At 38.5% G+C, this 13,643-nt stretch overlaps 2 protein-coding genes across 3 annotated transcripts in view; one reads left to right on the top strand and one right to left on the bottom strand.

Annotated features, from left to right (window-relative positions):
• Positions 1 to 5,977, top strand: part of micu1 (mitochondrial calcium uptake 1) — a 114,295-nt gene extending 108,318 nt beyond the window's left edge. The window contains exons 12-13 of one of the 2 annotated variants that reach the window (XM_056470314.1): positions 3,329 to 3,418; positions 4,868 to 5,977. In XM_056470314.1, the coding sequence (XP_056326289.1) occupies positions 3,329 to 3,418; positions 4,868 to 5,031 (254 nt within the window). In that variant the 3' untranslated portion in view covers positions 5,032 to 5,977. The remainder of the gene's footprint in view (positions 1 to 3,328; positions 3,419 to 4,867) is intronic. The other variant, XM_056470315.1, reaches the window with a different exon arrangement.
• A 3,898-nt stretch (positions 5,978 to 9,875) lies between these two features.
• The window catches only part of nolc1 (nucleolar and coiled-body phosphoprotein 1), a 23,349-nt gene continuing 19,581 nt past the window's right edge, over positions 9,876 to 13,643 (bottom strand). The window contains exon 14 of the mRNA XM_056470649.1: positions 9,876 to 10,650. Coding sequence (XP_056326624.1) covers positions 10,492 to 10,650 — 159 coding nt within the window. The 3' untranslated portion in view covers positions 9,876 to 10,491. The remainder of the gene's footprint in view (positions 10,651 to 13,643) is intronic.

Raw genomic sequence — 13,643 nt, 5'->3', positions numbered from 1 at the left:
CACACTCTTTCACACACATACACACTACAGACAACTTAGCTTACCCAATTCACCAGTATCGCATGTCTTTGGACTTGTGGGGGAAAACCGGAGCACCCGGAGGAAACCCACGCCAACACAGGGAGAACATGCAAACTCCACACAGAAACTGACTGAGCATAGGCTCGAACCTACAACATTCTTTCTGTGAGGCGACAGCGCTACCCAGCGCCGCCCCTGGTTGGTTTTGTTGAGAATAAAATAATTAAATATGCAAATGTTTTCAACAGCGTTTGTGCTGATAAGCTTGCGTCTTCAAATTCTGCTTATGGAGGCAGCTCAGGTCTGGAAAGAGAAACTGATGTCCTCCCGACAGATTTCACTGAAAAAGATATCAATTCAGTCTCTTATGACAAGCGCTGGAGTCTGACAACAGCAGAAAAACAGGCTTGTATAAGAGATACTCAATCTGTCAGTCATTTTGTATTTGCTGACTTGTTTTTGGAGAAGAAATTCTAGTTGAGTCAAAATATAATAATAGTATATATTTTTTTTTACAAATTAATAACATTAAGTAATGGATATTGTACATTCAGTATGTTGTTATTGCAGATTATTAAACATCTCTCTGGAATAATGGATTCTGATTGGTCAGTCACAACATATTTTCTACAGAATGCTGTGCAATAATATTTTTGTATATATACACATTAGATTTCTCAATACCAAAGCCAAATCTAGAGCAAATTTAACTAAATACTCCTGCTTTATTTAATATAGTTGTATAATAAAACAGTTTTGCTTAAATGCAGCAACATTTACTGTCTATATTCACTGAGAAAAGGATAAAAATGTGCGTTTTCAAATGATTAAAGTTGAAAACGTCAAAAGTTGGTATTTACGTAATATGTGCATGTGTATATTTATGTTCAAAACCAAATCAGAAAAAGTTGGGACAGTATGGAAAACGCAAATAAAAAAGAAAGCAGTGAGTTCTAAATTTACTTTGACTCATATTTCATTGCAGACAATACAACAAGCATTATTTAATGTGTTCCTCGTGATTTTTATTAAATGATTTTTACATTTATTTTTACATTTATATCCTCGTTTATTTATTTATTTATTTTCAAAATAAACACACATTCCAATTTTGGTTCTTGCAACACGTTCCAAAAAGACATTGGGACAGTAATGCTTATAACACATTTAGGGATTGAAGACACCAAGTGATGAAGTGTTTCTGGTGTAATTTTGTTCCATTCTTCCAGCAAGTCTTAACAGTACGAGGGTCTTTGTTATCGTATTTTTCGCTACAAAATGCTCCACATTCTCTATTGGAGACAGGTCGGGACTGCAGACCGGCCAGTTAAGTAACTGTATTCTGTTTCTCTGCAGCCAGGACTTTGTAATGTGTGCAGAATTGTGGTTTAGCATTGTCTTGTTGAAATATGCATGGGCTACCCTGGAAAAAAGACAGCATATTGTGCTCCAAAATGCTTTTTAGCATTAATGGTGCCATCACAGAAGTGCAAGTTACCTTTGGTAAGGGCACTGACACAACCTCATACTATGACAGACCACAGTGTTTGGACTTGTTGCTGGTAACAGTCTGAATTATTCTTTTTTTTTATACTTTGGTCTGGAGCAAACATCATCTATTTGTCCCAAAAAATACCTGAAATAGTGATTTATCTGACCACAGTACGTTTCCACTGTGTGAAAGTCCATCCCAAATACCTCCAAGCCCAGAGAAGTTGACAACGCTTCTGGACACTGTTAACATAGGGCTTTCTTTTGGCACAGTACAGTTTTGACTGGCATTTGTGGATGTAACTATGGATTGTGGTACTTGACAAAGTTTGCTATGGTCCTGAGCCCATGTGGTGGTATCGCTAATAGATGAATGAGGATTCTTGATATAGTGCCATCTGAGGGATTGGAGTTCACCTCAGGCTTGTGCCACTGTCGTCTACACACTGAAATTCCTGACCTTTCTTGGATGCCGCTTTTGAACCAAATCATAATTACAATCACCTGTTGACATCACCTGTTTCAAATCACATCGTTTAACCAATTTACCTTGTCAGAAATGAAATACGTAAGTAAATTAATTTACTTACGTAAGTATAAATAATACGTACGTAAAATAATACGCAAGTAAAAATAAATTTAGAAATCACTACTTTTTTATGTTTTAGTTGTGTTTTCCATACTGTCCCTGTTTTTGCGGTTGGATATATGTATAAATATACACATTCTGCACATAGCCTAGTGGTTAGCGTGTCGAAATATGGTGCAGTAGCACATCAGGGCGTCACGAGTTCGAATCCCGGCTCGAGGACATTTCCCTACCCCCCTCTCTCTCTCTCTCTCTCTCCAACTTCGCTTCCTGTCCTATCTAATAAAGGCAAAATGGTCAAAAAAAAAAATAAAAAATAAATATCAACAAATGTTTTATACATAGTATGCACAAATATTATTTGTAAATATAACCTTTTTATTGTGAATGCAATGAGTCATTTGACTTTTAAAAGACGATGTACTCATGTATGACTATATTCACTAATGGTCAAGATACAGTAATTTGCAGTACATTGATGAGCCTGTGTTATTAGTTTGATTGGTTGTCCTCGGGAAATAACATAGCTTAATCAACCAGTCAGAATCAAGTATTCCAGAAAGCCATGTAATGCTAGGTAGTGCTGTCGCCTCACAGCAAGAAGGTCGCCGGTTCGAGCCTCGGCTGAGTCAGTTGGCGTTTCTGTGTGGAGTTTGCATGTTCTCCCTGCGTTCTTGTGGGTTTTCTCCGGTTTCCCCCACAGTCCAAAGACATGGTGAATTGGGTAGGCTAAATTGTCCCTAGTGTATGAGTGTGAATGGGTGTGTGTGGATGTTTCCCGGAAATAGGTTGCGGCTAGAAGGGCATTTGCTGCGTAAAAATACATGCTGGATAAGTTGGCGGTTCATTCCACTGTGGCGACCCCGGATTAATAAAGGGACTAAGCCGAAAAGAAAATGAATGAATTTTGCAGTCATTTTTGAATATAAGACATGTAATGATCTGAAGTGGAACTTGTTTATAAAGAAACGATCATTAATTGGAGCTGAACACACTTCCACCTCTTCCGCTTTTCCCTGCAGTCAGTTCCCTCTTCTTATCCATTTCAATCCATCTTTTTTCTTTTCCTATCTGGTAAGGTGTCCTCGGCAGGGAATGAATGTGCAGTATTGATCAAGCCCACCAGGACGCCACCCAAGATCCCGTTCTCCCGTTCAGAAACGGTGCTGTTAAAGCTCCCGTTTGCGCTTCATTCATCACTGTACTCTTCTTGTTTTCTCTCCACAGCCACCATGAAGCAGGTCGCCCGCACTGTGGCAAAAGTGGAGCTGTCGGACCATGTGTGTGATGTAGTGTTCGCACTGTTCGACTGCGATGGTGAGTGTGTGTGTTTATCCAGCCTGATCTCAAGAGGAAACGCAACTATTTTACGTTTTGTCAGTTTAGTGGCTAATTCGTACAAGTTAAGTTGTATGAAAATACAACACAGCTCCCCATAACACAGAATTGATTAATTATTTAACGTCAATCCAAAGTTTGTTTTTTTGAGGTAGGGAGGTCTCAGTTTGGCTCATAATCATCAAAGCAGAAGACCTGATTGGGATTTGGGGGTCTTCCTCCTTTTTTGTCCTCGGCTGATCACATGTCTGTCAAACGCAGATTCTTAACGTCTCGAAACACTACTGAAATGACTGATGCTTTGAATAAATTTAGTCACGTGACTTGGGTGTTTCGAATCATGCTTCGGTGCCGTGTTCTGAAACACTTGCGCTTCAGGATCTCGACACTTTCACGTCAGCCATTTCAGTTTCACGTCAGCCATCCCTACTTTCCGTAGCCACTGTATATAATGATTCGCCCTCCAGTGAATTTCCCAAATGATGTTTAACAGAGCAAGGAAATTTTCACAGTATTACCGATAATATTTTTTCTTCTGGAGAAAGTCTTATTGGTTTTATTTCGGCTAGAATAAAAGCAGTTAAAATATTTTTTAAAACCATTTTAAGGTCAATATTATTAAGCAATATTTTGTTTCGATTGTCTACAGCAGTGTTTCTCAACCCTGTTCCTGGAGGCACACCAACAGTACATATTTTGTATGTCTCCCTTATCTGACCCATTCGTGTCAGGTTTTAGGGTCTTTTCTAATGTTCTGCTGAGTTGATTCAGGTGTGTTTGATCAGGGAGAGGTTGAAAATGTGTACTGTTGGTGTGCCTTCAGGATCAGGGTTGGGAAACACTGGTCTACAGAACAAACCATCGCTATACAATGACTTGCCTAATTACCCTAACCTGCCTAATTACCCTAGTTAAGCCTTCAGATATCACTACGCTGAATACTATCATGAAGAATATCTAGTAAACTATCATGTACTGTCATCATGGCAGAGATAAAAGAAAGGAAATACTGTGTAAATGTTCTTTCTCTTTTATAAATCACTTAAATATTTAGAAAAGAATGACAATTTCACAGGAGGGCTAGTCATTTGTCTTCAGCTGCATATGTATACACAATAACAGTGGTGCAATCAGTTATTTACTCAGACATAAACACATATCAAAGGTGTCTTAAATCATTTAATATCATCTAAGCTGTTTCTTTTGCACACTGCTGTTTATGCAACAAATGCAAATGAGCTGCACGATGTAATATTGTGTTATGGGAGTGTTTCAGCAAGCACAGCACTGGAGCGACCTGCTGCATCAGTGCTTTGAATTCAGCAGAGGCTTGATGAGCATATGGAGCTGGCCAGCAATTACGCTGATAATGACCCATCATATTTCTCCCTCATACTCCTACTTCATTCACTCTTGTTTTGTTTTTAGGAAACGGCGAGCTGAGTAATAAGGAGTTTATCGCCATCATGAAACAGCGGCTGATGCGTGGGCTGGAGAAGCCCAAAGATATGGGTTTCACCCGCCTGGTGCGCGCCATGTGGAAATGTGCCCAGGACACTGCCTGGGACTTTGCCATGCCAAAACAGCAGTAAAACTGAGACGGCGTCCCCTCATCTTATCCTCCATATGGAGTATAAATAATCATTAAGTGATGAACACTAGGAAGACGCATGCTATATAGTGTGTACTGCTGTTCGCCTGTTCAAATCTACTCAACATCAACACTGAGCTTCTATTTATTTCTTGCTGTTTGCCAGGTTTGGGGTTGACTGTGCAATTCTGCACATGCTAGAATGTGGTCGGCATGTGAAAACACAACAGCAGGAGGTCGTCATCCAGTGCCACGAGTTCCTACTTGATATGAATGTTGCATTATTCAGCTTTAATTTTATACCAGTCCCAATCGCAGCAGAAATCCCTCTATTTTACACTCCTCGAATGTGTCCATGTGTCTTATATAGCTTACTGCAGAAACCAATTATTAGAGAACTGCTCAAAAGCTATATTTTTTGTCATAATCTCTCTCTCTTTATGTATGTATGTGTGTTGTCACGATACTGTAGTTCCATACCAATCAGTATTGCAATTTTAAAAACGTCCCTTTCCTGCTAACATTTGAGTGCGTACTCAAATACCACCGACTGTGTTCACGGGCTCAGCAGAAATGACTGTGATTGGCCGTGAAGGTCATCAGTTCACTGAACGCACTGCTATTTAGTGAATGTAACTACAAATATAGGGACACTGGAGCTTTTTAAAGCCGCGATTCATCAGCTGGTCTGTTTATAAGCTGACATACGAGCTATCTGCTGATGAACCGACTGGTCTTCATGGCTTTAAAATGCTCCAGTGTCCCTGTATCTGTGTTTACACTTTGTAAACAGCGGTGAGTTCGGTGAACTGATGACCTTCACGGCCAATCACAGTCATTTCTGTTGAGCATGTGAACACAATGACAAATCAACAGTGCTCAAACGTTAGCGGGAAATGGACGTTTGTTTTTTATTTCAGTACCGATTGGTATCGAATTCCAGTATCAAGACAACACACATATATATATATATATATATATATATATATATATATACATATACATCCTTAATATTTTGAAAATTTCATTGTTAAATGACTTTATTAAAGCGATGCTGAAAGAATTATACTATTAAAACTTTTTAATATAGTGACGTCTCTGCGTTTGTTTGTGTCGAATAGACTTTTTTGAGGAAGTCTGAAGACCCGATGAGGGTGTGAAAGGTAAGGGTGTCTTTGCATACATAAACTAATACTTAATCATACTCCGTATTGGGTGTAATTAGTTACAAAGTAACTAGTTACTGTATTTAGATTACTTTTTTGTAGAAAAAAAGTAAGGGGTTACTTTTTATTTTTAGGTAATTACAGTTACTTATAAAGTACTTGTTTAAATACTGTGCAGAAATTCAACAGTTCTGGATCAAGTAATTAAGAGAAGCAGAGTAATTAATTGATCAGGTAGATTGAACATGCTTGAGAAACTATGAACTGAGTCAGAAATGTATGTTAATATATGGTGTGCGTAGTGGAGGCCAGCTAGTGAAGTAAACCTTACTCCTCTGACCTCTAAAGATGCTCTAGCGACAGACACTAGAGGCCATGGTCTTTAGCCTCCTTGTTAGAGCAGCCAACTGCCATGTGGAGAGTCGCCAGTTCGATTCCAGCTCAGAGCGGGTTGGGTGGTATAGGACCAGCGGGGTTACATTGGTGCTATGACCCGGATGAGAGTTAGGTTTAGGCGGGTGAGTGTAATGGAAGCCAGCTAGCAAAGTGCTATGCAAGTAAACCCCACATTTGTGACCTCTAAAGATGCTCTAGTGTCCATGGTCTTTAGCCTCCTTGTTAGCGCAACCAACTCCATGTGGAGAGTCGCTGGTTCGATCCCAGCTCAGAGCAGGTTGGGTGGTGTAAGATCAGCGGGGTTACATATGCATGAAATATGGTCATTGCTTTGATTTGTCTTGTGTTTTGTACATATAGTGTTTCAAAAGTTCACACTTAGATATTGCTTGATAATAATAGCAGGTTTGACATGCTGTCCCGGAGATAATTGAGCCCAGGGCAAATGTAGCACATTTATACGTTGAATCTCTAGTGTTTAGTCAAGTAATTAACTAACTTATTGAGTAACTGAGTTACTTTTCAAACATTGTAAATTAAAAATGTCATTTAAATACAATTTAATGATGGTTTTAGTAATTAATTACATTATTTAAAGTAATTTACCCAACTCTGATCATAACTTGGACACACGTAATCACTGTGCCCAAGAACAAAACATAGTTGAACAAAACACCGAATTTATTACTGTACTTTTTTTTCTTCTTCTTGTTTTTTCGCAATCGTGACCGTACATCCACTTGAAACGGTCCTGAAATGAGAAAAAATGTAGGGCGCTGCATGATTTCGTTCTTTGGGAACCGATGGGATTGTTGGAAGACTAACCAAATGAAGGAATATTGATGAATGGATGATTTCAGAGCAGAAATACTAACTGATAGCTCCACCCTAAAGGAATTCCATGTGACCACCAAGTGAAGAAAGTCATTTCAGGGGGCAAAAGTTTTCAAGGGTATCTGATTCAAGGGTATCCTATGGAAGCCCGTTCCCGCCACTGAATTATAAAAAAAAAAAAATTATAACTCAGAATTCTGACTTAATTTTTTTTACTTTTTTTTTTCACTTAATTTTTTTTTTTTTTTAAGTCAGAATTGCGAGTTATAAAGTCAGAGTTCTGAGTTTTAAAGTCAGAATTGAGAGTTTCAAAGTCAGATTTGCGAGTTATTAAGTTGGAATTGCGAGTTAAGTCGGAATTGCGAGTTATATAGTCAGAATTGCGAGTTTTAAAGTCAGAATTGCGAGTTTCAAAGTCAGATTTGCGAGTTATTAAGTCGGAATTGCGAGTTATATAGTCAGAATTGCGAGTTATTAAGTCAGAAAAAACATGATATAACCCCAATTTTATCCTCCTTACACTGGCTGCCTGTTTAGTTCTGTATTGTTTATGAAATATTGCTTCTTACATAGCTTTCAATAATCTAGCTCCTGTTTATTTAACCAATCTTCTGTCTCGCTACAATCCAACCCACTCCAAGATCTCAAAACTCAGGGTTTCTGGTAGTACCCAGAATAGCAAAGTCCACTAAAGGAGGTCGAGCCTTCTCGTTTATGGCTCCTAAACTCTAGAATAGCCTTCCTGATAATGTCCGAGGCTCAGACACACTCTCTGTTCAAAACTAGATTTAAGACCTATCTTTAGTAACGCTTTCAAAAACTGTATGATGCGTGAATGTGCTGATGTGGGAATGTGCAAAACAGACTCCCGCCCCTACTCAATAGTTCATTTCAGTTGAAAGTTCCAATTTATGCAGACTTTAAATTTAGCTTGTTCTTTCTGAATGAGTGTTCTAGTAAACCATGATGTTTTTATTAGAACTATTGTGGCAAAACAAAGGTAACTGGAAATCATTTCTTCGTTAGAACCATGAAATAAGTCACTAGGAGTGCATATTTTAATTGATGAATGAGAAATATGATTCAGATGGACGCTTGGAGGTGAAAGTGAGCTGTGTGTGTGATTTTTAAGTATACCATCATTTAATTTCACACTGTAGACATATGAGGAGCGTTTTAGACACCCTCCCCAGGGCAGCATTAAATTTATCTGAGACGAATTAGCATTTGCCCCCTGCTGAACAACTACCAACCCTTCTCAGAGTTAATGCAAGGACGTACCCACGAGCCTCTTCATCACCGTCACATTAAACTCCTCCAGTCCCCATCTGTCATAAAGCTCTGATAACAATAAACTTACAGCAAAGTTGGCTTGAGAAATCCAGGAGTTGACTAGTTTTGTAGCTGTTGTATCAGTATTACTTTCATTAAATATCAGTGAGGTTTTATAAACTAGTTTCGAGAGGATCATGTGCTATGATTGACCACCGCTGGTCTCACATCAACAACCCGGTCTGACACAATGCCAAGTGCACTGTGTGTCTCCTATTCAGTTGGGCTCGACGTTGACTTCAAGGGTGCCAGCAGTCTTAGAGCAGTGGTGCTCAACCCTGTTCCTGGATATCGACCTTCCTGCAAAGTTGAGCTCAAACCCTGATCAAACACACCTGAACCAAATCAATAGGACCTGAACAGCTCTTAATAATTACAGGCAGGTGAGCTTGATATGGGTTGCCACTGAAATCTGCAGGAAGGTCAATCTCCAGGAACAGGATTGGTCATGCCTGCAATAGAGCTTCAGCAGTGTAGTCTGATTCAGTGCTGACCAGAGCTTGGTGGGCTTCAGAAATCCAGTTGGCCTGCATTCCGACAAGTTTCAAAAGCATGATTGACCCAGGGTAATGATAATGACTTTAGAGTCTTGATATTATAGTGGTAACACTAAAGAAAAATAAGACATGTCTACTTGCAAGGTATCATATGATTTGGATATTTAACCACAGCGGACAGCCAGAAATGGGAAACACCCATACACACTCACCACAGGCAATTTCGTTGAATTTGTACCCAGTTCACCTATAGCGCATGTGTTTGGACTGTGGGGGAACCAACACAAGGTAAACATGCAAACTCACCCAGGCGGGACTCGAACCAGCAACCTTCTTGGTGTGAGAGAACAGTGCTAACCACTGAGCCACCATAAACCCTGAATTGTCTAACAAAATCCATCGAGACCATATTAAACGTGATCTGCACACAAAGCTTTTTGTTTATTTTGTTGAGCGCAATGTGACAAAACCTGGAAGAGTTTTCAATATATTAGCAAACAGACACCTGTAGTTAACAATATGAGCTAATTATAGACTCATATATGAAGCATTTATAATGTTTAAACTTGATTCTAATAAGCAACTAGATAAGAACATTTGGAAATAAGGAAAAGTCGAGGTTCAGTCCAAGTTTTAATTAAAGGTACAAGACTGATAAAGGAGAGCAACTGACAAAACTCTGCCTAACACAGAAGTGAAACCATAAAACATCCAAACTAAAAGCGAATGAGGATGACTCGTGTCTTCCAGTGTGCCTGTCAAACAGAAGTGGGCGGAGTCATTAACTGCATGGCTTCTTTAAATGAGATAAATCACTAGGCTCAAGATACGCGGATAGGCTAATGTTAACTTAACCATAACAATGACATTTAAGATGCATAATTAAAAAACAAAGGAAAATTACTCCGTCATTTTAAGCATATTAAGAATTACCTGTTAGAACAACCGTACACATCGTCAAAGCCAACTTCAAAAAACGTTAACAGTGAAGCCAAAACCCTCAGAGAAGCTAATCAGAGGCTTTCTATTGGAAAAAAATTCAATGAAGTGGCGCCACCGTGTGGTCACTACAACTAACTGCATGAAAGACTAATATTTGGAACTTCCAAGATGACAACGACACACTTCAGTCCAACAGTACTGATCCCAGAGCAGTGCTGGGAAGTGAGTAGATCGGTCAGAATAGTACAAAAAGACAGACTGGGAAAGGTTCTGAAGTCCATCGAGTTCATGATCTCAGTCGCTGTCGAACTTTATGGAGTTGACGGTGGTGGAGATGGCGCCGCCTCTGTAACTGCCGCGCTTCTTCTTGGTCTTTTCGTGTCGGAAAGATTTGCCCTTGGTGAATTTAAGTACATTGTTGGCTTTCTGGCCCCAGTCTCCGTTGGCTCCCATCTGGAAATAAAGAAGTCAAATCAGTTGAAACTACAACCCCAAAATCAGAAAAGGTTGGGACAGAATAGAAAATGCTAATAAAAAAGTAGCGATTTCTAAATATAATTTGACTGGTATTTATTTGTGATTATTTACTGTGTTCCTCATGATTTCTATATATTACTTTAAATAAACATTCCAATTTTGGTTCTTGCAACACCCTTAAAGGAAAAAGTAAACAACTTGCCATTCCTTTTCACAACACTTAAAAGATGTTTATGAACTGGAGACACCAAGTGATGAAGTGTTTCAGGTGTCATTGTCCCATTCTACCTGCAAGCTATAAGGTGGGCAACAGTACAGGGTCTTGTCACTTTTTGCACTTCAAAATATGCCATACGTTCTCTACTGGAGACAGGTCGGGACTGCAGGCAGGCCACTGAATCCCTCCAGACTCCTTGACTCTTTTAATGATGTCATGCACTGAAAGTGAAATATCCAAATGTCTTCCTATCTTTCTTTGAGGAACGTTGTTTTTTAGCATTTCAATAATTCTCTCACATAACTGGTGATCCTCGGCCCATCTTTGCTGCTAAAGGCTGATTTATACTTCTGCGTCAAGCGCACACATATGGTCTGGTGCAGCCTTCGCACGGTTGCATAGCCCTCGCCGTGGCTGAAGCTGACGCGCACCTCTCAAAAAAATGTAACTACACGTCGTCGCAATGATGCATAGCGCAAGCTCTGTGATTGGTCAGCTTGGTAGTTGTAACGAGTGTGGGAGGTGCTGAGAGCCACGAGCTCGATGAAGCGAGTGTTTGCTAGTGTCGAGTCCCGTGAAGGAGCTCCAGATGGAAACTTTTGTTTTGCGTTTACCTTATGATTATGAGGAACACATTCAATAATGTTTGCTGTATTGTCTGAAATAAAATACAAGTTTAAGAATATTTAGAAATCACTAATTTTTTTATTTGCGTTTTACATGCTGTCCCAACTTTAAAAACCCTACTTTTACAGAAACGTGAACATTTAAAGCCACCAAATACAATTCAAAGTCTATGTGTCACATACATGATATGCAGCGAAATGACCTTGAAATAGTAACAATAACAAATAAACAAGAAATTAAATTAAAGTTAATTAAAAGAAATAAGAACAAAATAATAACAACAAAGTAGTGTTGCCACTATACTGGAATTTGGTACCAATTAATACTGAAATTTTTAAAACTTCCAGCTAATATTTATGCGCATTCTTAAATGCAGCTGATTTGCCGTTGTGTTCACATGCTCAACAGAAATGACAGTGATTGGCCGTGAAGGTCATCAGTTCACCAAACTCGCCACTGTTTACGGAGTGTAACAACAGATACAATGGAGCATACGCTCAGTAAATAGCGATGAGTTTGGTGAACTGATGACCTTCATGGCCAATCACAGTCATTACTGTTGAGCACGTGAACACAACAGCAAATCAGCGCTGTTTAAGAACAAACTCAAATGTTAGTGGGAAATGAACGCTTTTAAAAATTTCAGTATCTATTGGTAACAAATTCCAGTATCATGACAACACTAATTAGTTATGCAATAAAAAAAAAAAAAGAGATTTAAAAATGTTCGATATAGTTATGTGACTGTAGAATCAAAGTATAATAAAAATATATCTAAAAGAGCTATCTGTACAAATAGCAGGATTTCTGCTGATATAATGTCAAATTTAAGACTTTTTAGGACCTTTTTAAGACAATGAAGTACTACATTTAAGACCTATATCACAATATCAAAAACACGCCTACACAAAGAGAAAATGCTAAATCACTAAATTAGTGGTGAAATTAAAGTATTTAAATTGAACTGAAATAAATGCACCATTGAACTACAGGAAAAACTAAACGAACAAACATCTTAAAGCTGGCGCCGCATTGCGCACCTCACGGAATAGACGAGGCTTTTATACCGGACGCGTTCGCCATGGAGATATTCTTTTAAAATGACAGGCGGCAGTTAAAAGAAACAAACAGTAAAGTCAGACGGATAAACAAAGAAGTTAAAAGTTTCCGGAATTAGGTCATCATTAATATCATTGAAGATTTTTAAACTAATTGTTTTTTATTATTTTTATAATGAGTATAAAGATTTTTATATACAATTCAAGATTTTTTAAATCAAACTTTGATGCATCACTTGCTTTTGTTCATATCTTGGACAGTTCTACCTATTAAAGTTAAATATTAAATGGCAACACAACATGGGTTGCTCTACAGTTATGTTTTTTATTATGGCAAGATTAAAGCAAAAAGAAAAGTCCACTTACTAAAAAATACTGTCTGGCTAGTTTCTGTCCTCTGCTTTTAAAGCTAAAAAGGCAATAATGGTCCAACATTCCTGACTATTATCACCAATAAAGCCTAGAAATTGGGCATCAATATACAGTAAATATTCAAATATTCCTTTCCTGTTATCAAAGAAATAATTTGCTCCTTCACTTTAGTTGTAAATTGTTTTAAATTCAAATTGTTATATATACATCAGTGTAAAGCATATGACTGGTGGAAAAACATTCTGTAATATTAAAACCGCCTGGGTCTAGACTTTTGTCATAGCCTCTTTTTTTGTTTTAATAAACTTAGGATTTTGCAAACTTTTACAAAAACTTTCCCTACATTACCACGGCTGTTGCAATTTCTAGCCAAGAATTATTAGTCATCTGGTTCTCCCTATGATCACGCATGGACGGATCATAAAGGTGTCTGTACAGCCATACCCGTTTCAGACAAACATCTCTTCAAAGTGTTTCATATTCAACTCAAATCAAACGCAGCGCCGCGCGAACTGTTTACTCGAGTCTCAAAACATTTCGTAAGCTCTGCCAGTCGAAATCATGTCGCGCGCACCCAAAGCGAACCTCCGCAAACACATTGATGATGTCACATTCGCCGCACGCACTGAGTTCAATAACAAAAAGCTGATTGGCTATTGCATGTTGGTCTCATTTGTAGTTGTAAGACTAGTGAA

The sequence above is a fragment of the Danio aesculapii genome, chromosome 13, assembly GCF_903798145.1.
Source record: "Danio aesculapii chromosome 13, fDanAes4.1, whole genome shotgun sequence".
Classification (NCBI taxonomy): Eukaryota; Metazoa; Chordata; class Actinopteri; order Cypriniformes; family Danionidae; genus Danio; species Danio aesculapii.
The sequence above is the reverse complement of the archived record's forward strand: the minus strand, read 5'-3'. Positions and strand labels throughout refer to the sequence as shown.